At 42.5% G+C, this 27,070-nt stretch overlaps 1 protein-coding gene across 7 annotated transcripts in view; it reads left to right on the top strand.

Moving 5' to 3' along the window:
• The window catches only part of LOC141794758 (signal-induced proliferation-associated 1-like protein 2), a 125,250-nt gene that overhangs the window by 30,777 nt on the left and 67,403 nt on the right, over positions 1 to 27,070 (top strand). For all 7 annotated transcript variants that reach the window (XM_074675240.1, XM_074675243.1, XM_074675241.1 and 4 more), the window contains exons 2-3: positions 16,426 to 18,166; positions 25,790 to 25,923. In XM_074675240.1, coding sequence (XP_074531341.1) covers positions 16,663 to 18,166; positions 25,790 to 25,923 — 1,638 coding nt within the window. In that variant the 5' untranslated portion in view covers positions 16,426 to 16,662. The remainder of the gene's footprint in view (positions 1 to 16,425; positions 18,167 to 25,789; positions 25,924 to 27,070) is intronic.

The following is a 27,070-nucleotide window of genomic DNA, read 5'->3' as shown; positions in this document are numbered from 1 at the left end:
TATGTCGGCGACTTCACTCTGAGGCAGTTTGTGTTGCATCATGTTAAAAATATGCGATATCGAGTTTGATATTTGTGTTGAGAAATGTTCAAACAAAAGTCAGATTGGCAGGAAAGAAATAAACCAAAGTAAAATTTGGGCTCCTTGTACTCTTAAGTACAGCCCCTCTTTGCTTAACATCTTCAATCATCATTTCTATATTTTTGTTGAATAATCAATACGGGAAGTAAGATTTGTTTAGCTTTGGCTGTATTTTGATTTGCGTATGGGTATTGTAGCCTGTGAAGTGGACTTCAATAATGTTTCTTTCATGCTATCCTAAGTTATTGTTGGTGTTTATCTTAGAAACTTGGCGTTATTTCATCAGTAAAACAATTTCCCTTAACGTATTGTGACATCAGGTGTTTTTTTTCTGTGTTGTAACAGTGTTGGGTTTTTCTTGTAAGAACAAAATCTTAACATGAATTTACAAAAAAAAACATCAGCCAAGCAGAGAGAGGGGCACAGAGATTGCTGCAAAGGGAAATCGCACAAGATGACATATTTACTGTCACCTAATGCTGTTAAATGCATAAAAAAGCTTACCTGCAGCTAACAAAGAGCTATGCTAGGTACTTATTATAGTAAACAACTGTCTTGGACACAACTGAAATAAAAAAAAATAGCGGGAAAACATATGGAGGAACACATTTGGAAAGAAAACACCAAGACTCGCTTTGAAAAGCATTCTAAAAGTGCTTTTTTGCAAATTATTCAGTCTACTATTATAGAAATAAAAAGCCAATACAAACTAATATTTATCATTGTATCTTGACAGAGTCAGTGTGTGTCTTACAGGAGAAAAGCAGAATAAATGGTCTGGTCTGTCACTATACATACAAAAATTCAAAAAGGAAGTTTATCTTGAGATGTCACACAGTTTGCTTTAAGAGTGTAAACACGAAACGGGACCATTTATGTCTGGAAGAAGCAGCTCAGAAAATGCCTGGAAGGTGATTAAACCATTGTATCGGCTGTAGAGCTTCAAGCAACTCACCCCAGAGTGAAAAACAGACTTTGAGCAGAGGATAGAGATGCTTCTGGCTCGATGGCTCAGCCTTGCTCTGCCTCTCAGGATAAATGGTGTGTGTGTGTGTGCATTAGAGCATCATCGCTCAGCCTCGGCAGTGACACGGTGAAACCTCTGCCTCTCAGTGACAATACGACAACACAGACTCTGACTGACCTGACAGAGCGGAGGAGAGATGGATGTTCTCAGAGCTTCCATAAAACTCTTATAACAGAGCCGAGAGGCTCCCGAGTTCCTTCCAAAAGAGAGAAAACTGTTGGTGGTGTGGAGGTGAGCAGCAGGCCGCTGGGAGTTGAGGGGGGATGTGAGCTGATGGAAATAGGTGGCGGTTTATTCTGGAGGCCTGCTGGGCCACATCAACCCTGCATGTCCCTTTTTTTCTGTCTCACCAAAGCAGCGAGCGCCGGTGTGGCCGGGCCAAGTTTAGGGGACAGATGGTCCCTTTTGGAGGAGGGCCACGGCTCAGTGCTCTGTGTTCGTGGGGCTCTGCTGGAGCAGCCAGGAACAAACACGTTCTCCTTCTGTTGGGGACATTCAGGAGCTTCAATCGGCAACTTCTAAAAGTATGCACGAGGATCTGATGTGGTGTTACATAATGCTAACCGACAGGAAGCTAAGTGCATCGTGCTAACTCTGCTCCTCACGTCTCCGGTAACATGCATTAGGGGTATTAAAAAGTCTTCATTAAAGTTGTATCCTGTCTGTTATCTATAGCCTGGTTAACACCACACTTAAATCTTTCAGCTCAGTACATTGTGTCTCCCGTCCCACCGTGCCTGTTCTTTATCCTTGTGTGTAAATCTGGAAAATCTGTCGTCCTGTCTATTTAAATTCTCAGATCACCCTGAAACAACTAAAGGACAATGGCAGTGTGCTGCCTGGCAGGCGCTGGGCAGACAGCCAGCTGGCAGGGCAGCAGGGAGGGAGACTCCCATTTTCTCTCCTCTGCACCTCCTACGGTCAGCCCTCCACCGTCCTGCTGTTTCATATGAGCAGCAGCTCAACAACAGGAGCTCTTTTCTTTTCTTACTGTAACTCTGCAGCTCTGTGGGTCTGAGTGTTTGGAGCTTCCATCAAAGCTGTGATGGGGGTTTAGCTGTCACTGATGGATTACTGTGAGTGTGTTAATGTTGGCAGGTAGAGGTCGTCATTCCAGAGCTGCAGTAAGAATTAAACACAACACAGGGAGGTCCACACTTAAATAAGGTCATATTTGATGTTATGACTCTGTTCTGGTAGCTTTCTGCCCTTCCACCTGCTTATTTAGGCTGGAAAAGCCTGATATGGGTAGAACACACCTTCTTTTCTCTTATATGTGTTCATGAAAAGCTCGAGGTGGGGAGGGCACATCTCCCCCTTCTTTCTTGGGAATGCATGCAATACATGGGGCAGGGAAGGCACACCTACTCTTTTTTTCATGTGTGTACATGGAAAGCCAAAGCAGGGAGAACACACTTCACTCTTTCAATATAACAATCTCTAAGCCAAGGCATGGAGAGCATACCTCCTTTCTCTTTTGTGTTGGTATGTAAAAAGTCTAATTTAGGTAGAGCACACATCTCCCTGTAGACAAACAGAGCAAGGAGCAGGAGGAGTACACCTCTCTTTTTTATGGGCATTTATGAAAATCTTGAGGCAGGGAGAGTACACTTCCCCTCTATTTTGTATGCATACATAGAGTCTGAAGCAGGAGAGTACACATCTGTTCTGGCAGAGAGAGTACATCTGTCTCTTCATGTTCATACATTAAAAATCTTAAGGTGTGCTCTCTCCTTTTTCATGCGCATACATGAAAAGCATGAGAGAGGGAGAGCACACCTCTCCTCTGTTTTATATGCATACATTCAGAGCCTAAAGACGGGAAAGCACTCTGTCTCTGTTTCTTATGTATTCATACCAAAGTCTGCAGCTGAGAGAGCAGCAGCAAAAAACTGGGGTTTAGAACAGAGTGAGCATCAGTGAGATATGTACGGCACTAGTAAAATCAGAAAAGAAAGGCTTTATGAGATTGAATAGAACAGTGACGATACTGTTAGCTGATTGGTCGGTGTGAGTAGTGATAGTTTAAAGGTTAAGATTTAGTTGGACTGATGCGATACACTAATATTTAAATAGTCATGTAAGCGCACTGAGTCTCATAAGACAGTTGGTTTGAAAACTTAATGTTTTCTTACCCCAGGCTCCACCCTTTTGTCCAAATATGGTCACTCCAGGAAACCAGACGTCAAAGGCAGAACGGCAGAACTGGAGGCTTTAAAGGGGGCGGTGGATAAATCAGTGTACGTTCTCTGTTTATACAGTTTACATTCAGCTCTTTGCTGCTATGCTTCTCTGGAAGTTTTGTGTTGTTTCCAGAGAGGCACAGAGGACAGATATGTACACACACATAATAAGATTTACTCAACTCACTCTGCTTTTAGTGCTCTGACTCCTGAACACAGTCACAGTTTCTAACCACACTCTCCTGGCACATTCCTGCTCTTTGTCTCCAACCTCTGCATATGGTTGATATTATGAGATTTGAATGTTCGCAGGAAATGAAAAGAATTTACCGTTTACTGTTCCTGTTGGGTAAATACTCACTGTTCCCCCAACCTAACGGCGAGGAGTCAGATCATGGCTGACCTCTGTGTTTTCAGACATTCCAGCTGGAGCTACTGTGAGCTCGCTGGAGTGAAAACACTCCTGACTGTTGAGCTGCCCCTGTGATAAGACAACAGCCTGAAATTACCAGCAGTCCAAACCTCAGAGAGCTAACAGGCTGAAGCTAACAGGCTAAAGCTGACAGGGCAGAGCCAACAGCTATCTTTGTTTAGTTTACCACACAGCGCTCGGCTGCTGACAGATGAGGTGTGGTGGGGCGGCTGTTTGGGTGCAGTGACCTCTAGTTAGCCGAGTAACCACACGAGCAGATATGAGATGTAGTGTTATCTCGGTGCCCTCCTTTCCTCCAGCTGTCCTACATCTGAGCACAGCTCTCCACTCTGTTGTGGGAGTCAGAGTATGAAGAATTTTCTGGGAGTATCTGACCTTTATTCAAGTTTACTCCACCACATTTGTATTATCTGTCTTGCAATGTGTTGCCTCAAAGAATCTTGACCAAAAGAAATATTTATATATATATATATATATATATATATATATATATATATATATATATATATATATATATATATATATATATATATATATATATATATTTGTACAATGTTCAGTTTCAAAGGGAGAGATTTCAAACTGGAAGCAGCTTTCTGCTGGGGGAAAGTGGATTAAAATAGGGTAGACTACTGCTCAAATCGAAAGTGTCTGCAGGTGTGGAAATGATGTCAGCACCAGTTAATTTTACTCATACTTTTGATACTTGAGTATAGTCCACATCTGATAATTCCAGCAACTTTTACTTTTGTGGTATAAAAAGAGAACCTTCATGACTCCTAAAGTCATGTTCTGGTTTGATATCTCTGCTTTTACACGAGTATGACCCTCAGGTTTTCCATCCTCCTCTGATGGGAGAATTACAGTCTGATTCTGGTTTGAAGCAACCTTCTTCCAGCAGATATTTCCAGTCGGCTCCTTTCATCCAGAAATGTTCCTGCCTGAGTTTTATTTAGATGGACATGCAGACAGCGTATAAAGACTCTCTTTTGAAGACTCGCCCATGCTCAAAGGTTAAACTCTTTAAAACACAGCACTGCTTGTTTGATAAGTCCATGCACCTGGGTCTCTGACTTGGCATTAGTCGACGTGGGCATTTCCCAGAGTGCATTGTGGGTCCTGGGATGATGAGGCAGTATCTGTTTACTCTGCACTGTCTGACCTCCTTTTTTATCTCTCCTGCTGATTGTTCTTCTGCTGCGGGGTCAGCTGGGGTCTGTGCGCTCTGAGATGTAAACAGAAAGTCTCTAATCGTCCCTCACTGCTGCAGAAACTTTCTCTGCTCGGTCCGTCTCTCCCTCTTTAAGCAAACACTCAAATGTTCCAGCCGCCCTGATTCTTTGTAGGTTTTCATCTCTCTCTCTGCTGCTGTTGTGACACTCTGTCAGGCGTGTAAATCAGATCTTGTCTCTTACTCCTTCGTATTCCTTCATGTGCGCGATGAGATGTCAGATAACTTCACCTTTTCTCAATTTAACTTTTGGTATCTTTTCTTTCTGTAATTTATTTTGAAATATGAAAAACACAGAGGCCTTGTTGGAGGAACACTCCTTACAATCTTTAAAGCTGCTGTGAGAAACTTTTGTTTTGTGTTGCTTTTTGGTGCCCCCTGTAGACAAGAGATTTTTGAACTTAGCAAATCTGGTTCTGCACATGTCATGAGAAAAGAAGGAGTGTTCTACCCATGTCATTGATTTTTGAAAATTTCCTTGAAATATGAACATTTTTTGGTCATTTTTTGGTCCAGACAGAAGTCATGGTGTTGAAAAAGTCATCTGTTTCTCTAATGGTCTGGTTTGCTTTGGACCTTTGTAAAGTGACATCAGTATCACTTTTTTACATTATATTATTTTGCTGTAACCAGTCAAAACCTCCTCCCGGGGACCTTTAACTTGTGGCCTATGAATATTGGACCCCAAAGTCATCAATGCACTTTTGTAACAACATGCACATCTACGTTTCTAAGCATTACCAGCCGTTTTAAAGAAATTTGAAATGAATTTAAAGCTTCTCTTGTTGTGCATATTAATTATGAGGCACTACACCATATGTGCTCTGCAGAGTGTAAACACTGCACAGAACATCCCATGTAAATAAACCCTCTATGTAGCTGCTGTATGGGTTGGTCTAGAGTGGATATGTGTAGGGCTGATTTTTTTCTGCAAGGACAGACAAAGCAGCTGAACCAGAGCAGAGTTTTAAGATGTGGAGTCATGCAAGTTATTTTGGCCTGAACATTTTGAAAAAGCTGCAAAAAACTGTTTCCTGAGGAACTTTCTGTGCAAACCAGTAAAAAGGGAGTTGAGGTAGTGTAAAGTAGTGGTCCCCAAAGTGAGGGTTGCAAAATCCATACCAAAATCAAAAACGTTTTCCAATTGCATATTTCAGTAAATATTATAAAATCAAAAGCAAAGAGGTCAGAGCTGATGTAAAAAAGTGCAAATACAAAATGTTTTTTTCTTTGCTGATAACCTAGAGTTGACAAAAGCAGGATAACCATGGTATTAGTGAAGGCAGATTCATTTAGGAAGCACAGAAACATGTGATCGTAGATACACATTAGAAAAATTAAGTATCTTTGGGGTTTTCTTATTGGAGTTTTCAGACAGCACGGGGTTGTCAGTCTCTGGCATCACTATTTTGGGGGTTGTGGGCTGAAAAGCTTGGAAACACCTGGTCTAAATGGATTTTAGAAGAAGCATGAATTTCAAACTGCTGCATCTTTTTTGGGATAAAAATGTCAAACCTCTGGCTTGATAAAAAATGAAACGAGTTTGTGACCTCGTTAAAACATGCATAAAAGTTAACATCTGACTCAAAAATCAGTTCAGAGTTTGTGACATTTGATTCCATTCGTTTAAACTTTTAGTAGCCCTGCTGGGCCCATGCTGAGGCACATGCAAACCTCTGAAAGTAATTCTTACTCTAACCTCTTGCAGAAAATCTCTATTATGGTCAGCAGGAAAATGTCCTGACAAAGTCAGGGGTGGAATTTTCAGCCCTTTGCGTTCACACAGCAGATTCAAATTTTTCAGAACAGAAACTAATTCCCAGGTTCAGCTTATAATCAGATTATAGGTAACAACCTAAAATCATAGAAACCAACTATTTGTGCTCACACATGGCTCATCTTGAAAAAGCTGTCGTGAGTTTTGTGCATGTGTGAATGGAGGTTGTAATGTCAAGTTTCTGTGTTTTAATGGCGGCCCAGAGCGACATGATGCTTGCCTAGATGAACTCTTAAACAGTTGTACAGTGTGCTATTAGCCTGGGGGTCTGAGTTGACCCCCTATAGTCCTCATGCAGAGGTCACCGATTTGTCTCCTGGCCTTTAATGATGGTGTTTGTCTTTGCACTCTCTGCTCCCCATGTTTCCTGTTTCTCCTAAGCTGACATGTGAAAAAGAGATAAAATGTCCAAAAATGCAAACAAAGACTTGTGCTTGAGGAAGAAATCATGGGGAAAGTGGTGCACCGACTGGGTACAGTGGAGGAGAAGCAGCAGGAAAATATTGTTTAGATTTGACTGTTTTTAATTGACCCTCACTTCATTTTCAGAAACCAAGACTTATCTTTAATTCTTTCATTGTTGCTTACCTAACCCCACTTAACCCCCACAAATCGGAGCTGTTTGATTCTCATTTATGTGATGATTTTGAGGATAAGCAGTCTGGACGTGTCATGCTCTTAGTTTCCGTGTATCTGCTCTGATAAAGCAGCTGGCTCAATCTCATTTCACCGGTTTCCTTACCGCCCACTGAGGGTGTGACCTCGCTTTCACACCCGCCATCAAAACCTCCATGCTCTCCCCGCAGGCCACATCGGCTCACCGGGTGTACGCCTGGTGGCTGGAGCACAATGAAAGGAGGCGGAGTCTCGTGATTGGGTTCGGATGTGTGGAGTTATCACCGTGCAGCAGGACAGATCAGTAATGGAAGAGGTTAGGTTGGTTGGTGGGAGAGTCCTCCCCGGTGTGAGGCTGAATGTGGGAAGAGATGAAAGAGGCGGGAGATGAATGGTGCATTTGGTTTCCACACACACATGAGCACACACACACACATGCACACACGGCGTCCTGGCACTTTGAGAAGCCGGTTAGCTTGTTTTCCCAGGCCCTGGTAATGAACTCAAGGATAACATCGCCTCATTAATTGGCTCGTTGGTTTAATGGCAGGAATTCTTTCAGCAAGTTGGCCAAAACTCCCGCTCTCCTTTACCTCTTCGTTTCCCTCGCTTAAGGTAAAGAAAGCAGTGAAGCAGAAACAGAGGTGCTGTCTCACACTCCCTCCTGCTCCCACGTTGTTTGCTCCTCAGAGGAAGAAACACTCACACAGAACGCCAGCCAGCATTTGTGACGTGGAACGTGATTCATTGTTTTGATTGGGATCTTATTGAAGAATCAAATGGCGCCCACCAAAGCGTAAAGAATGTGCCTTCGAGTTTATTTGCTTCACGCTCGGGTTTCTCCCTCCCTGGGCTTAATGTTGAACACAGTGCGACATGTCCATTGCTGTCAAAATAAGAGTGCAGCAGACAGGTAACAGGAAGTGGAGCCCGTCTTAGAGGAAGACTTTCCTCTCATCGTAACACAGCCTGACTCGCTTTTTTCACATGAGCTGGAAAATTGGTGTAATCATCTCGGCCTCTGACCCGCCCAGCGCCTTCATTTTATGCACCTCCTCTCAGGACGGGGTCGGCTACTACTTCCTGTTTCTGAGATGAGAGGAGCGCTAATGTGGCTCAATTACAGGCAGGTTTATTAAAGATAATTGAGCTTAATCACAGCTCCGTGCTGGCTCTGTTGGGCTAAATAAGCATGTTTGACTCTGACCCAAGGTGCAGCCGGGTGGACACCGCATTTAAAAAGAATGCCTCGCCTTTTCTTCTTCCTGCTTTGGCTTTACTTTTGCATGCAGCATCATAATTACACATCTTCATAATGTTCTGTCACCATGCAAAGTGAGCAGAAACACACCCGCCTGGAAGGCCAAGCGCATGCAAATCTTGATATTTGCACCGGTAATTGGAACATCCTCCAATTTAAACACACATTTACTGAACCTTTCAGCTCCAGCTCCTCCGCTGACGCCTGAAAAGTCGCTCTCGTCATCTTGAGGTTACCTTTCAGAGGTGTGCTGTGAATAAATCAGCGCTCAGAGGTTCCTGTCAGAGGGATTATGATGTGTCCCGCTCTTCAGAGGACAGTTTGTTCCTAATTTCCTGAAGTACTGTCGGCTCTGAACACATCATTTTAATAATGTTGTGCTCGAACCGTGTTTGGCAGCAAGCGGAGCCTCACTGTCAGTAAACACAGCGGCGTTATGTAAAACACCTTTGCATCACGACTCAATTTGCATAAATCTCTTCTTCAGAAAACAGTTTTTACCTTTTGGTACAAACTATGATAAATGTGTCCTCTTTAGGTTCAGTTCTACCAGATTTATGTTATTAAGTGGTGGAAATACCTGATGTTTTTCAAACTATTCATGATGGCTGAAAAGGTTAGTTGACAAGTTTTTTTTAAATATGAAAAGGATTTTTAAAAATTATTTAGCACTCCAATTTCTGCAGGGGCTGTACAACGAAAGACTTCAAATGTTTTATTAAGTAATGAATGTTGCAAGTTGAAAAGTTGAAAAACTGGGGGCTTAACGCAGAGGTTCCAGTTGAAGTGCAGTCTGATTGCATCTTTGGTACATAAGTGAAAAGAATGGTAGAGGACAGAAATCAGCGTTTAAATCAAAAATACTACTCAGCAGTCACTGGTTAGGATTTATTGATTAATCCAGTAGTTACCAGTTAGCATTCAGTGGTTAATTCAGTAGTCACTAGGTATTGTTTGATACTTAGGCCCCGTTTACATGACGCCGAAAACAGTTGATTCCGCAAACATTTCGTTGCGTTTTGGCCTTTCGTTTAGACGAGACCACGTTGCGTTTTCAGTGAAAACGCAAACTTTTGAAAACGCTCCCCAGAGTGGAAAGATCTGAATCCGCTCCTCCATCCAGCTTCGTGTAAACACAGAGCGGAGCGTCTCAGGGTGAAACGCTGACGTCACCGCATGCGCACTCGCAGTTTCAGGTGAAGGCTCCGCGCTCAGCCACATTTCCAGTTGAGCCAGTAGGTGGCGGTAATGCGCGTTATGGTTGGATTGCCGACCGTCTCACACAAAAAAACGGCAGAAAAAGAAAGAACAGAAGAGGAGACTTGTCCTCCTGGAGTCGTATGAACGCGGATCGTTTTCACGCCGTCCTCATGTAAACGCGGGTGGCTTTTGAAAACGCAAAGGAAGAATCGTTGCGGGAGTCTCCGTGTAAACGGGGCCTTAATCAGAAAGTTGGCGGAAAGTTATCTGCAATCAATCAAATAGTCAGCAAGCAGCATTCCACTACTAATCATACCGTCACTGGGCAGTATTGGTAATTTTATCACATACTCACTGGTTCTTGTTCAGTGATTAATCGAATAGCCTGGCAGTAGTCAGCTAGTTAGGGTGTAGGTGCCATCTGTACCGTGCCCAAGTACACTTCAGTCCTCAAGTCCAGTTCCTTTTGGCCAGTGTGACCACAAGTGTATTGTGCCCTGACAAAGTGGTGTGTTTTGGCGTGGTACACTACTTGCATGAGCCCAAGCATGCAGACATAGCAAGGCTGTGATGTATACTCTATGAGGCATAACCCATGATTTATAATCTCTGCAACTGCTCCTTTCGCCAATCATTCTGAATAAAAGTGGCGATGTTAGAGGGCTGTGTCAGACCGACGTAGGTGGGCCATGCCTGTGTGTGTGATACCTGCTTAAGTCTGGTTCATATTGGAGTAGTCAGTGTGACCACAGGCGTACTCTCCAGTGGGGGAACATTGAGGCAGGGGGCCATTGGTGTTTGAGTATGGCACGGTATGGATAGCACCCTGATTCTTTGAAACCCATCGGACCTTGGGCGCTCTCCATTTTCCATGTATTCTTTGAACAAAAATAAATCTTCAGCCATTTTGATGGCTCTTTGAAGAAAAAAAACAGGATTTACGGCGCTATCTGGGGAATTACGGTGCAGCGAGGTTCCAATCACAGGAAATTATTGATGTAAGCTGTTCTTATCACTGTAACTCTTCAACTATTTGGGCAACAGAAAAAATTATAACAGTTCCAGAAAGAAGAGAAGCTAAGCTTTTGGGGTATCATCTCTGACTCTCAAAATAGTTAGGAGTTGCCAGGTGATGTTAAATGATTAATAGAATCGTTAAACAAAACCATGTATTCTCTCATCTAAAAGATGTTTGGAAGCATTTTGGTCCTAGATGGTTCCCGTTCATGCTGCTTTGTTTTCAGGACGTTGCCTGGCCAAGATGAGATGTTGAGATGTTGAGTCTGGTTGGAGTCGGCTGAGATAACTGATAAATACCATTTTTAGATGCTTACTAACAAGCGCAGAGGACTTTGTGTGACGGAGTAAGAAGGCTTTGTTGTATTTTCAGTCTTTAGTATTTTTAATCTCAGGTTGGATTATATACAGTTCCAGTTTTTCATCGGCCAAGAACTCCAACAACAGCAGGACACTGATGTTTACGCTCTTTGTTGGGAGGTCAGAAGACAATGATCCGGTCTGTGTTTCACCCAGAGGAGGACAAAGGCGGATAGACCAGACCACGGTGGTCTCTGTTCCCCTTCCTGTCCTCTATTAGCTGCTTTACCCTGACAGTGATTAATGAACAGGGTGATAACACGTCTCATTCTAGCCAGCAGAGAGCCCGAGGCCACGTGGTCAGCAAAAAGAGTGTGACCTGAAGGAGGAGGCTGTTTCACTCTGTGTGTGTGTGCGTGTGTGTGTGAGTATGTGTGTGAAGGAGGCAGCAGATGGAGGGTGGGTGGGCCACTTTACCAACAGCCTTTTATTACCAACGCCATCATGGCTGTTTAAGACATGAGGCGGACAGAGGAGAGGCAAAGAGGCCTAATTACAGTAATGAACTCATTTTCTGTCTCCATGTTGGATGTTCTGTCTTTCACATTGGTTCCTCCAGCGAGGAGAGGCCGCGCCGCTCTGCCAGCTCTTAAAATACTCCTGACATGGCGTCCTGATTAAAGGCCGGCAGATATTAATATGCTGTCAGAGGAGTGAGCAAGCTCGCTCCACCATTAGAAGATTAATGCTCATTTCTGGTAGGCTACTTTCACCAAGGCACGCCAACTGTGACACGCTCACCAGACCCGACACGAAGAAACTAAAAGTTCCTCACTGGAGCTTTAAAGGAGGACCACAGTCTCTCTGTTTTCTGTGCTCCTGCTGCTTTGTTGTCCAGCTCGGAGATTATTCTTTGCCACTTTCTTTGTTCCTCCTGTCCCCAGTCACCCGTTAAAGCCTGGGTGTGAATGTCATCATTGATAAAGCTGTTTGCACAGGTGGCACATTTCGTGTCACCGGCTCTGATCAGGAGTGTGAACAGACCGCGTTCAGTCGACGCCTGACATTTGGGTGTCGGTCATCAACAGACGCTGCGATCTGAGGTGGGAGAACACCTGAGATTAGTGTTTGGTTGAATAGACAAACCAAAAATAATCATCCCTGAACATCAGCAGAGGAAAATCAGGCCTAATATCTGTCTTAAAATCTCCCTTCTGTGTGTTTTGGAGCATTAGTGAAACCCCGTAACTCAACACTTCTTTCTTTGTTTCTCTGGTTTTTGATGCCAAATCTGTTTCTTTGCCGGGGACGATCCTTCCTCACATATTTTGGCTCCTTGACAAACCTCGTCCTCACTAAACACTGAAGTGATTTTATGTCCCAGTAACAAGCTAGGCTAATTTTAGCACCAGCTAACCCTGAAGGTCTGTGTGTGTTGATGAGTATCAAAGAGACGCAGTTTCAGATTTAAACACACTTTATTAGAGATTTAGTTGACTGTGCTTAGGAATAAAGACCAGTTCATACCAGTTTAGATCAGTAAACAAAAAAAAATATTTATTTTAAGATGATTTCCTTTTGAGTCATAATTATGACTTTTTTTCTCAGAATTTTTGGGAAAAATGTCAGATAATTTGATCTCATGTCTAATGATGAGATTTTGCCAAAAAAGCTTGAGATATAATCCAGAATCAGAAGTTAGGAAATGAATTCTTTGCAGTAGCTTGACTGGCAAAGGTGTCTTGCTTCCACCAAGCAGTTCAGTTCAGTATGGCTCGCATTGTGTGGTGTTTCCTCTGACTAAAACAGGGACAGGTCCCCAAATTACTGACCCGTACCGTCCCACTTTTTGGTACACTGCTGTTGAGGTGCCAGACATACCAGTCCTACCCCCAGAAGGTGGAGTTAGACACGCCGCAGTCTATTGATTGTTTGAAAGAATCATTACTTCCTGTGCGATAGTGGTTCAATTTCTCCTCGCAGCCTTCTTTGAAACAAAGCTTGATTGCACTTTGTAGCAAAGAGCCACAGCAGCCAGAGGAGATGAGCAATCTACCAAGATTTAACTCTCAAACTATTTTTTCAAGTTTTTGAAGTTTTTTTTGTGTGGGCTTTTTATGTCTTGAACCACAGCAGACAGAACAGTGGATAGGGCAGGAAACACGGTGAGAGTTGGGAATGACATGCGGGAAAAAGGCCACAGGTCGGATTTGAACCATCTTGAGTGCAAACCTTTTGAGGCATGACCTAGACTGCTAGGCCATCTGTGCCCCTAAACTCTCAGATTTGTGAGAAAAAAACACAAAAATGTGTCAGGCCGGGTATGATTTATGAATATGAATATGTTTTTCTTAAATAATCAAAAGTTCTATAAGAATAAAGAAATTTCTGTTTTCTTTAAAAAAACAATACCTTTCTCAGTATTTGAGACCAATAAATGAAACAAATCTGACATTTTCTCACAGAACTTTGAAACTTTCCCTGAGAAATTAGCATTTTTTTCCTAAATATTACACTTCTCAGATAATTTGGGACTTTTCAGTTCAATTTTGGTTAACTCCATCCTCTCTGGTTTCTTTTTCTCTCTCCGTTTGTTGGTCACTTCCTGAAAGCAGGAAGTGAGTGTCTTTCGTTTTGTTCTTCACTCAGCCACTCCATTATTCATCTTCCTCTGACTGTAGCAGACGATCACTCCTGCGAATGAAGCTGCTTTATAAGCGTCAGGTAACTTGAAGAGAGGACTCGTGGTTAGTTTGGCGTGTAACTGAGACGGTATCTTCATCATTCTTCTGCACATTTGGGTCATGAATGCATTAACCTGCATTCAGCCTGGGCTGCAGCAGCATGATTTCATATCACACAGTTTCATCCCCAGTGCTTCACTGGAGTCTGGCTGGTAGCTAATCTTGATGTGGCCCACATTTCCGTCCCAAAATAGTTCACCCTCCTCCGAAGCATTAAATGAGAAATGTAAACAGAGGTCTGGGAACAGGAGCTCTCATTTTAAAGGCCAAGAGGATGGAGGTGGGGCTCAAACCAGACCAAACTGAACCCTTAGAGAAGATGTTTTTAGGTTTCCTGTTCACTTTAACGGAAACATGAGAGAGCATCCGTCGGGTTTCCCCTGCACACTGTAGTTTGGAAACATTTTCCTCTGCTTATTTCTATTATTAAGGTTGTGCTTTTTAAGAAGCCAACTTCAATACTTTCTCCCTAAATAAAACTTAAAAAACCAAACATGAAGCTCATCCATCTATAACCTGTCCCCCTCTTCCATGTGTCGTGGAGGCGTTAGGGTTAACTCACAGGGTTTTCACATGATTGCATATGAAGGAGAAATGAAGCTCTGCTACAGCCTCAGAGAACAAGAAAAAGCATTTAGGTCAAAGCTGGAGCCTCAGTCCCCTCTGCATCTTGACGTGTGATGCAGAAGATTCCAGAGCTTCACCTTTAGGGGTTTAATCCCCAAGGGGGCCAAGTTAGATCAATGAAAAGGCTGCTGCTGTTTTCTTGAGTCACAGTCCTAGCTAACTGTCCAGTCTTTGTTTTATTGTGTCTAATGCTACGTGAGCTGGAGGGTAAAATCTATAAAGTATCCTGAATTTTTATGTGCAAGCATTTCATCACAGACCCTTGTGTTGGTCTTTTATTAACCATTTATTACCTGAACAGTAAATGAAAACTGAGTTTCAGATTAAAAGCATCCAGCTTTCACAAGATTGGACTGAATGTGTCTCTGTTGTAGTCAGTATGTGAGAAGTTTGCTAAAATTTAGTAAAACAGTGACATTTTCAAAGTTCATTTTGAAACAGAAAATATTAGGGCATTATCTCTGCAAAAATAGATTTTGATCAAAAAGACAGATGTAATTCAGTTGTAATAAAGATTTTACAAAATTACAGCTGGATAAAAATAATTGCTTAGTTTCAAGGATAAAGTTGAAAATTTATGAGTTTAAAGTCATAAATTCACAAAATGAAGTAAATTTTCAGGAAAAAAGCAACAAAAAAAATCAGAAAAAAATAGAGAAAATATAGTCATAATTAAAAAATACATATTTTACTTAAAAACAGTAAAATTGAAAACTATTTTAGAATTCAAATTTGAAGTGTAGGACTCACAAGATTTCCATTTTAAGTTTCTGTTTTACAAAAATGAAGTTAAGATGAACGAAAAAAAACTTTCTTATCGTTGCAAAGCAAGAACTTAGAGCTAAAAAGAAAAGAGAGCAAAATTTTTAATTAAAGGTGAAACATTTGAATAAAGTCACAATTTTACAAGATAAATCTAAATTTCCCCCCAAAAATATGAATTTTTACAGGGATTAAGATGAGATTTGACTGTCTTCTTACATGTTTATGACTTGTTCTGTTTCTTCATGAGTTGTTTTACAGTTTTTTTTCTGTGCATGTTCAAAGTCTTCTCAAGCACAACACTTTTGGAAGAGATGTGGAACAAGAGCTTTTGTAAAACAAAGAAGATGAAAAAAACACATTCCATTCAGCTAGACTTAGTTGCATACAGCTTTTGCAGGAGAGGTTAGGATATCTTTTCTTTTGAGTCATTATTTGTAGTGGAAGCAGAGATTGAAAGCTGGTTAAAGTTGCAGGGATATCACTAAATTGCTTTTGGATTGCAATGATACTGACTGATCAGCTGCTGTTGATTCCTGCAGAAAAAAGCCAGAGATGTTGTTCAGGGATAAAAATCTGAAACCATGTGAGTTTGCATCAGATAGCAGAGGAAATGAAGCTTTATCCTCATGCTCATAAAACTGCTGAAATCAGCCTTTTGTCTGTTTTATTCCCTCACTTTAAAAACACACTCAAACACAGGAGGCCTCTGTGTAAAACTGTCACCTCACCTATTTGTTGGTTTCTTCCTCCCTCGCTCGATCTGATAAAAGGTAAATCTGCGCCGATGATGCAAAACTCTTCCTGCTGCAGAATCTGCAGGCTGGTGACGCTTGAAGCGGTTGGATCAGATATCGGAACATGCAAACGTTTAGCTGAACATCTGCCTCTTGTTGCTGTAATTTGCTTCACCACCATCTGTTTGGTGTTGCCTGGAAGCACCAGGAAAGATCTACAGATACAGATATACATCTGTGCTTTTCCAGATCCATTATGGCAGCAGCTCAGAATAAAACAACAGCCTGCACATGGTCATGGTGTCAGAAGGTTAAAGTTAGGGTTAGGGCCATTTTCATCTGTTTTGAAAAATGCAAACATCTCTTTCATGTGTCCATACTCTGTTGGCATGTTTCAGAAACCTCTCCTGTGTTTTTGTCTCTGTCACAGATTCAACCCTTCCAGCTGTCGTTCAGCTCTGGAGGCACGCTGTGAGGAAACGCCGCACAGAGCTCCTCAGACACTCGTCCTTGACATCCAAATGCTGCGCGTGGATCGCCGAGTCGGCCACCTCTTGTGAGTTATGTCGACTGCTGCTTCTCTGACTCCTCCTCCGCTCAGCACCGAGAAACATCACATGATGTAATGAAGAAGGGAGCTACTCTTTAAAGAGTCCTCCGGCAGGATATGAGTATTTTCAGCTCTGTGACGGATAACAAATCAAACCTTGTGGGAATTGTGGGAGGCCCAGAAGACTTCTCCAGAGTCATGCAGTCAGAGGAGCTGTTCAGCAGGAAGCTCAAAGCTCTGAACGGCAGCATGGGGCCACCGGCCGCCAACATTCAGGGGAAACCTGACGCCTCAGGCAAAACAAATGGGACTCCAGCCATGCCGAAGATGGGCGTCAGGGCGAGGGTGACAGAATGGCCGCCAAGGAAAGACGGGTGGGATGGACGACCTTCACCAAACTATCAGAGCGTGATTCCTGTGTTTCAGAATGGACAGGAGCACACAGTGGAGATCCTGGAGCAGGAGCCGGTGTGCGTGGAGGTCGAGTACTCAGACAAATACTCGTTGAGCGACCTCCTCAGCCACTCGCCGCTCAAAGGCCTGCACCCCATCCGACAACGCAGCAACAGCGACGTCACCATCAGCGACATTGACTCTGAGGACATCATGGACCAGAACGCCGTGAACCCAAACACGGGAGCATCACTGCACCGTGAGTATGGCAGCACATCCTCCATTGATCGCCAAGGCCTGGGCGGGGACGGCTTTTTTACGATGCTGAGAGGATACAGAGTTGACACGCTGGACCACCGTAGCATACCACCGCTCGGTTTCCCTGAGCTGCTTCGCTGCGATGCTGCACTCTCCCCGAGTCTGCAAACAGCAGCGCAGATCGCCAGAGGGGAGATCATCCACATTCCAGGATATGACTACGTCGACAGCTCACTGCTGTACAGCCGTGAGCGGGAGAAGTCCTTCATGAGGCGTCTGAAATCTGAGTCCTCTGAGACGTCTTTATTCAGGAAGCTTCGGACCATAAAGAGCGAGAGTGATGCTCTGCGGCTCTCCTTAGAGGACGACCGCCGGCCGCTCAGCTTCCAGAAATGTTTTGCACACTATGACGTCCAGAGCGTCCTCTTCAACATCAGCGAGGCAGTCGCCAGCAGAGCCAACCTGAGCCAGAGAAAGAACACCACGACTGGAGCGTCCGCTGCCTCAGCTGGACCTGGAGGAGCCCCTGGTGCCGGACCTGTTGCTGGACCTGGACTTGGAGCAGCACCAGACGCTGGAGCAGCAGGATGTAGCAGCGCAACTACCCCAATGTTTGAGTCCCCACTAGGCAGCAGGGAGGACCTGAACCCCAAAGAGAACCTGGATGCTGACGAAGGCGATGGGAAGAGCAACAGTTTGGTGCTTGGCTGTCCGCACTTTCGGAATGAGATCGGCGGTGAAGGCGAGAGGAGAATCTCGCTGTCCAGAGCAAACAGCTCGAACTACAGTGGACTCTCAGAAAGCTGCTCCTTTGAGTCTTCGCTGAGCTCTCACTGCACCAACGCAGGAGTCTCCGTGCTTGAGGTGCCACGGGAAAACCAACCGATCCACCGGGAGAAGGTCAAGCGCTACATCATCGAGCACATCGACCTGGGAGCGTACTACTACCACAAATACTTCTATGGCAGAGGTAAGGAACCACTCCTCGTGTTTTGTTTTCATGTCTTGGTCTGAAAGGCTGCAGAATCACTTCCTGTGAAGATAAAACTTTGCAGCTCGGCAGGGAGTGACTCAGGGTCGAAGACTTTCCCTTTCCCACAAAGCGTCTTCAGACCCAGTCCCTTAAAGGACCAGCCTCAGAGATCTTGCAGCCCAGTGTTTTTACAGAAACAGAACAATAGCAGGCTTGTGCTGGGTGTGAGGGTGTGTGTTTCACTTCCTCCGCTCGTGTCCTCTCGGTGATATTCCTCTGAACCCTGTAGGAAAGCCATGATTAGTCATGTGAGAGGGTTGAGGTGAGCGAGAGGCTGCAGCTGTTCACTGTGGAGGCCTTGGGGTGTGCAGACCCCTCCTGTGAAACTTTAGGGTCAGGAGAAGTATGCCGAGGTCTGCAGCGTGGAGTTCAAAACACCTTTATGGTGCTGGAGTTCCACGCTGACCCTGGAAGCGTCAGTCTGTTAGTCTCACTGTCTGAGCGTCTCTCTGTGCTGCTCTCAGCAGATTAAGTTTCCCATTCTTGAGCCGCACAAAAAACAGCTGCTTCACCTTTCCCCCCAGAAGATCCTGACCTTCTCCTGGAAGATTTTTGTATCCAAATAATCCCTGATGGAGATTCAGTGTGTCCAGAACACAAATAAAGCCCCGTTTCCACCAAGCAGTCCAGCGTGGATCAGTACGGTTTGTTACGAGTTGGCTCAGTTCAGCTCGGGCCTGTTTAGGTTTCCACAGCCAACTATGTCCCCTCCTGGTAGGCGGCATGCAAGCTGGATGCAGATAGCCGCATTAGTAACATAATAGTGTGATGCCATAGCAGCAGGACACAGTGCACCCCGCTAATAAATCCAACAAAGAAGAAAAACGTGACACAGTAAACAAAGAGCATAGATGGAACACATCCAGCATTTGCCCTCTATGTGATTGGCATGTAGCTCTCTGTTACATGGTGCAATCAAGCTTTGTTTCAGAGAGGGCTGTATGCCGCCAGGAGAAATTCAGCCACTGTCCCAGGGCAAGTGACAATCCTTTTCTCCAATCAACGATCTGCAGTGTTGTAGCTCCACCTTCTGAGATCAGATCGGTTTAGTACGGCAACCTTACAGAAGGGTGCCAAAAAGTGGGATGGCTTGTCTAGGTTATTTGGGATTAGTCAGTGGAAACACCATAAAATACGTGCCTTGCTGAGACAAATCAAATAAAACTGCTTGGTGGAAACGGGGCTGAAATGACCTCTTTAGGATAGATAAAGCCTGGACTTAGTGAGTTGAACAAATACGGGCTTAAAAACTTTCATGGAAGTGCACTAGCTGCAGATAGATACAATGAATGCTCAAACTACTTTTCTTAAATCACATCAGGGTGACGAGGTTGCAATGTTTGCAATAATTTAAAGCATCTGCTGAGGCTCAAACAGGACTCCCAGATTCTTAATGGTGAAGCTGGGTACCACAAGTCTTTCAAAGACAGTTACGTGATAGAAAATGGAAAAAAGGAAATAAGAAAAGAAGAAAGGAAGGAAGGATTGAACCAAGGAATAAAAGAAAGGTAGTATACCGCACTGAAGCAGAAAAGTGAACTGAGCTCAAGCACGGCATGCTTGTGGTCACACAGGCCAAACAAACCGGACTTTAGGGATTTAAGGGTGTTTAAGCACGGCATGGATTACCAGTGCAACTGTGCCTTTATCCTGTATTCTGGACTGTATTCTTGTCTGCATCATTAATAACTTTTATCTCATCTTGTGTCCTCTGATGTGTTTTTTGAACTCCCATATTTTCACGTCTTCATAAATCCATTCATTTAAAGACGTGATCTGTTAAAGTTGTTGATTGGGATTTAAGGGTGTTTAAGCACGGCATGGATTACCAGTGCAACTGTGCCTTTATCCTGTATTCTGGACTGTATTCTTGTCTGCATCATTAATAACTTTTATCTCATCTTGTGTCCTCTGATGTGTTTTTTGAACTCCCATATTTTCACGTCTTCATAAATCCATTCATTTAAAGACGTGATCTGTTAAAGTTGTTGAGTTTCTGCAGAATGTACAGAGGTTGAGCTGTAAACAAGTGGCCTCTGCACAGTCCTGATGTAGCTTAGTGGGACGTTGCTAGATGCACTTTGGTTTGTTTGTGAACAAGGCAGAAAATAGATATGTGCTACACTTCTTAACCAATCTGAATTACCAATAACATGTTAATTAACAGATTCGTTGGTTTCTGGGGACAGCCCCTGGTGGACAGATGATGCATTGCAAATAGGGTCAGATCCTGCCGGAGCTGCGGGAAAAAGAACAGGTTATTGTTAATAATGCAAAACATTCTGAAAATTCCAAAAGCTTGTCTGACTGAAGAAGTAGAGTGTGTGATAAGACGGTGTGGGAGGAGCTGCGCAGATGGATTTGGTTTGCAGCTGCTGCATGGCTCTCCCTGCTGCTGTAATGAACACATTCACAGATGGAACAGCAGCTCAGTGGGTCGGTTGAAGCAGAGTTCATAACATGTTGTTGACCTATCATTGGCATGCACACACTGGTGTGGATGCAGGGTTCAAACCAGCTCGTGTACAGCTGATCGATTTCTATGGCCTCTGTAACAGGATGTAACGATCAGCTGCCTGTGGCATGGAGGTCTAAAGGGTCAAGTACAGAGTGTCCAAACATTTAGGGAGCCATTACTGTGCTATCAAACTCTGTGTGGCCTCACTCAGCCTCGTCCTGAAATCTGGCGCTCTGTATGTCTTTAACCTCATTCTGAGGCCGATGTATAATTGAAACGCCCGTGCTGCTGTCAGGATGGGTTTGTTCTTACAGCTTTTACAAAAGATGTCATCCTCGCAGTATGAGGAAGTGTCCCCTGCCCCTTTTTTCAGGAAGTGTTATATCAGGGAGACAAATCTGTCATCACCTCCACACACAGGGACACATTCACACACACACAGGAGCGTGTGTCGCCACTTTAGGGCCAGCTTTTATCAACCTGAGCCCAACATTGATCCCATTGATCGCCTGAAGCCTTTTCCAGCCTGGGTAAGAGGAGCAATTCTCTGCAGGCTGCTTTAATGGACACTGTGTTTCAGCCACAGCTACCAGCTGAACCTGTTACACACAGGTCAGGGTTACACATCAGCAGAGGTGTAGAGGAAAGGACGATCTGACGCAGGGGAGCTCGACTGTTTGTGGTTCATACTGTAGGTAATCACAGAGCTGTGAGGTAATAAAGGTTGTAAAAACTCTCTTTAGACTTGTTTTAGATGAATTATTAATTAAATATGAACTATTAGCAGATTAAAGTTAGAATTAAATTGGTACAGGGTTTAAGCTAAAATAAGTCTTAATGTTACAAAGTAAAATTCAAAATTAAGTTGTAATGTAGATTACAGTTGAAAAAAAGCTGTAACATGTCCAGATTAATGCTGGAATAAAGACAAAATATAGTGAGATTAAGGATGTGATAAAGTTTTCATGTTATTAGATTATAGTTGCCATCAGCTCTAAGTGTTTCAAGATTAAGGTTTAAATTAAATTGTAACATTGCAAAATCAAAGTCTAATAAAAGACATGAAGTTAGGCAACAATAGTGAAAATCGCAACATACAAAATTATGCTGGACTTACCTATAAATGGTATGAGATTCAAAACAAAATAAAGTCTTAATGTTACAAGATTTAGGTCCAAATGATCATCATGTTATGAGTTTAAAGATGGAATAAAATCATGATGTTCAGAATAACGTTAGAATCAAGCCATGTTGCAAGATTAAAAATTGTAATAATGCTGATTGTTATGAGATTAAAACAGAGAAGTCATTTCATTACCAGATTAAAATTATATCCAAGTCTTTATGCTAGGAGACTCAAGTCATGGTAAAGACTTAATGTTTTGAGATTAAAGTCAAAATTAAGTTGTCACGTCACAAGATCAAGGTTGAAACTAAATCAAAATGTTTAGAGATAAAAGTTGAAATAAAGTGTTAACACCAAGTCACACTAAAGTCTTCATATTAGGAAATTAAAGTTGTTACGATGACAAAGCAGCATATATATATATATATATATATATATATATATATATATATATATATTTTTTTTTTTTTTTTTAATATAAAAATCTGTATTTAAGTTGTGAAAACGTAAAGATAAGAGATAAAAGTAAAATAGGACTTTAACAAGATTAAAGTCAAAATAAAGGTGTAAAATTACGGGATAAAATTCAGAATAAAGTTGTACTGTTATGAGACAAATACTAAAATACTAAATAATTTAATGTTACGAGATAAAAAGTTAAGATAAAAAAGTTCAACAAACGCTTTGGGACTCTCAAGAAAAGTTCAAAACTTCCTGTGTTGCAATCCAAAGCTGAATCTCTGTATGTCACTGTCAGAGAAACAACACGCAGCGTTTATTTTCATCTTTGCTCTGGAGCCGTTCTTCTAAAGTCCCAGCAGTGGACCCTGAGTCATGTTAAAATAATACCAGAACAAGTTTTATTTGACCTCAAAGTGAGCTTAACTCTGAACGCATGGATGAATAGTTCATGTCAGATCACATCTCTGCAGCCTGCTGGTGGACTATGCTAAGACTGAGTCATACATACAGATATTTAGCCTCATATTGGCCTAAGAGCAACAAATCCTGAAGTTAAAGACATATAGGGTGGGACGGTGGAGACATGTCTGCAGCCAGGAGTGACAGGAGGACGGAGGGCGCTCTGTTTGACGTGACAGCCTCAGTCATCCATTCAGGAACCTTTTGGCAAATCGTTACCACTGAGCCAGTCTTGGTGACATGTTTTTGAAACATGTTGCCCAAAGCCTCTGTTATCTCTCCTTTGCCGTGTTCAGAAGCATCGTGAAGCCCCTCGGCCACCATTTAACCTTCTGCCTCACGGAGCATTCCCCTTCAGCCCTCCAACTCTGACAGCCAAAGAATTCCTCAGACGGTTCACCCCGCATCGCCTCTGTACAGTCAATTTATTATTCATGCTGATGTGCTCTTTGCCCTGACATTAATGCCACAGTAACAAGAAGCGGCGTATTCTCAGAGCACGCTCAGCATGGCGTGGATGTCTAAACTTCTGCAGGAATCTCTGTCAGCGCTTTGATTCCCGGCTGAGGTCTGTCTTTGTTGTCTATTTAATCCAGGTCTCTTTCACGGATTGAACCAGGATTAAGGAGTGTTTACTCAAGGCACTGCTTTTTGTGTGCAGAGATTTACTCCTGTCCATGACACACAGGAATACACACTAAAACACACATACACACACACACACACACACACACACACACACACACACACACACACACACACACACACACACACACACACACACACACACACACACACACACACACACACACATTCAAACCTCAGACAACACAGTCTTTGTTCCCAAATCATAACATGTCTTTGTGATCCTGTTTTTTAAGCACTTTGCACTCTGACCACAGATATAAGTGCCTGTGAGGAAATTCATGCTTGATACTTTTCATGTCAACAAGAAATAAATCTTCAAAAAGAAAAATATGTGATAACAAAAGAAGAGTCCAGTGAAGAGTAAACACATTAACTTGATTTTTTTTAGTCTCAATATGATAAAAACAACATATGGAAGCCTGTTTCTACCATTTTAATGCATCGTCTTTGCTTACTTTTCTCATAACTTGACTTGAACTATCACTGTTATGAGTTTGCTTTAATTTGCTGACAATGTCCCCACAAAGTAGATATCATGCTAAAAGAGGAAAGTTCAGTGTTTCTGTTGAAAATGTTAATGATTTTGAGGAATTAAATACAGGGCATAATCATCAAAGATTATTTTTATGTTAGTTTTCATTTCTTCCCCAATTTTTAAAGGGGCAGGGGGATATTGTGGGTTTTTTAGTCTTTATTCTGTCCCTCTGGTGCCCCCATAGTATCCTTACATGAAATAAAGCTCAAAAAAGTTTCCTGGGTACCTGATTTTTCTCTCACTAGAGTTTTTAGAAAACCCTTACTTCAGTCTCTGTCTGAAAACACCCCGTTTTAGCTGCTGTCTCTTTAAGGCTCCCTGCTCCCTCCGGTTGGCCAGCCCTCTGCAGGGAAACCTTGGTGTTTGAGGCCTATCCCTCCAACGTGTCATAAATCAGTTGTAAGATCCTTAAAGAAAGGAAGTTCGGAGAGATCTCATCAAGATCTTGCCAAGATATTGTGAGGATCTGGTGCTATTTTTAAAACGGAGTGTTATGATCAGTTCACAGGTAGATTCAGGGATTTCTACAACATGTGTATATGTAGAAGTTGGAAAATCTGCACAAACTCAGTGTGAACATCCAGCATTGGTAAAAACTAAGTTATTTGTTGCTTAGATCGCAACTGAAATGTAGACACACTAAATATTTTCTAGGCATGGAAAACCTCGGAGAAGCGCTTAACTCAGTATCACAGAGTCTGGAAGTTAACAATGACAATGACTTCACTGAATATAGCTAACATTAGCAGAGCTAGCACCACCATTAGCAGAGTTAGCTAACCTTATGCATCCCTCTAGTTAATTTAACCAAGATCACCTTTCATACAAACTTATCTCCATTTTTGATTCATTACAATATGCCAAACTTGACCAAAATACAAGTTGTCTGTGGTTTGTTTACAACTGGTATTGATTAGCATGTCTGCCCTGGTAAAGAATGGCTCTATGTGCAGGCCTATGGTCTAGATCTGTGACGTTTCATTTCAAAAGTGTTGCACCTCCATCTCGTCTTGGACCAATAACCAAGAACTTCTAGTGCTCCTGATGGGACTGTTCTCTTCTAGCTTCAGTAGTGGCAGCACAGGTGTTTGGATCCTTTGTGTTGTTAGTATGTCAGTTTTTTGATTGTCCTAATAACAACCATGACTGACGTAAGACCACCTTTAGGATCTTTTGCTAAGGGTGGTGGGCTGGATATTTTGAAGACCTCTTTGAGGATAAGGCTAGGTTGTTACCTGGTTGTCTCTTTCCTGCATGTCACTCCAAACTCTTGCCCCGTTTCCCCTTCTACTCATTTTCTTCTTTCCTATTCAGTTAAAGGCATAAAAAGCCCCCAAAAAACACTTTAAAAAAGGCAGCAAGGGTTTATTCAAGATGTCTGGGAACTTGAGTCTGGGCAGAACAGATTAAGGGGAAATGAAATTCAATCAAAGGATCAAGGAACAGTTCTTTGGTACACCATGTTTGTATGGTGACGGATGCGGTACGCTGAGTGTATCTGGGTCAGTCAAGGGTCAGACGAGGTCAAACTTTCCGAGCTGTATTTTGATTTATTGACTTTAATTTTAAATCCCTGAGCTGTGAAAGTAGAACAGATTTAATCCAAAAAGAATCAATTTCAGATCTGCACAGACCTCCTGCTGCTTCTGTGGTCATTGTCCAGACTCACCCATGACCGGCTTATGCAGAGTCATTCCATCAAATATAAATAAAGCTCTTCAAAGCACACATCTGCCATTCAGTTAAGATTTTAACAAGATCATGGATTTTAATTCTGAAAATCAAAACACTTTAAAGCACATTTGGTGAAGACAATTTACTCTTGGTGGACTTCTTGTGACCTAACATGACTTTATTTGATCCTCTTCTCAGAGCATCAGAACTACTTTGGAGTCGACGACAATCTGGGTCCGGTGGCAGTGAGCATCCGTAGGGAGCGTCTGGACGATGGAAAGGAGAAAGACGGGATGCAGTATAACTACAGAGTCGCCTTCAGAACCAGCCAGGTAACCAAAACACACACCTGAGTTCCCCTCTGATCTTTATCTTTATTTTAACTCTGTAGTTAATGCCTAATTTGGCAGACAAACATGCTCATGGTCATATTTGGTTTTATTTTTGTTATCTGAGTTTTCAGACCTCTTGAGCATCTATCCACAAATCTAGATACTTCTCCGGTGTTATTAAACCCTGGTTTTGAGTTCATTTATATATCAGCACATATTTGGGCTGTTTTTTGTTTTTGTTTTTTTCTTTTGTCTCTCTCACACTTTCATTCCTCTCTCCAACAGCATCCAGTACAATTACATACATTTGAAGTAGACGATGGCATCATTTAGCGACTTTTGGCAACTTATCAGACAGCCAACAGGAGTAACTGAGGAGCTGGAACATTTTTTGTGTGTCTTATTTAATCCATGCCTATCTATTCACATAAAAACAAACGTATAAATGTTTTGTGTACTCTTGCCAACTTAGGAACTTTGTGTCATTATATTTAGTTTCATTTTTGTCATTATAGAAGTTTACCAACCCTTCTAGCATCTGGCAACGAATCTAGCAACTTTTTCTGGTGTTGGTGACGGTTTTGGAAGACTGACAATACAGCATTTATCATTACAATCATTAAGCCGCTACACAATCTTGCTTTGGTTTTATTTATTAGTGGTTCTAAAGATATTTACAGTGCTTTTTACACACTTTTACCTCTCCTGCAACATTATTCCTCTCCTCTACAGTGTCCATGACAATTTCATGCATGTGCCCAATTATGAAAACTAGGTGATGTCGTCATTTTGCCACTTTTAAGAACAGCCAATAGCTATTTTCCTAACAGAGGAGTTGGCAACCCCCACAGACACGAATCTTACAAAAGAAAAGGAAAGTGTGGAGTGAATTCAGGGGTATAATTTCACTGAATTTGTGAAAAATGTTAGTGTTGACATAACTGACGACATTCTTTCATGCGATTTTATTCAGTGTGAACACAATATCGTCTTATCCTCAACGCTTCACATACCCCTGAATCTTTAGCAACCAAACTAGAAACTTATACCACCTGATAAACCACAAAGTGATCTTTAAAAATTAGTTGACAGAATCAAAAATTTTTCCGTACACTTTATTTATAATGTCCAGTTTTACCCATTCGCC

Source organism: Halichoeres trimaculatus, unplaced genomic scaffold (assembly GCF_033239565.1).
Source record: "Halichoeres trimaculatus isolate MK-OKI-2021-1 unplaced genomic scaffold, fHalTri1.1 fHalTri1_scaffold_8, whole genome shotgun sequence".
In the NCBI taxonomy this organism is placed as follows: domain Eukaryota; kingdom Metazoa; phylum Chordata; class Actinopteri; order Labriformes; family Labridae; genus Halichoeres; species Halichoeres trimaculatus.
The sequence above is the reverse complement of the archived record's forward strand: the minus strand, read 5'-3'. Positions and strand labels throughout refer to the sequence as shown.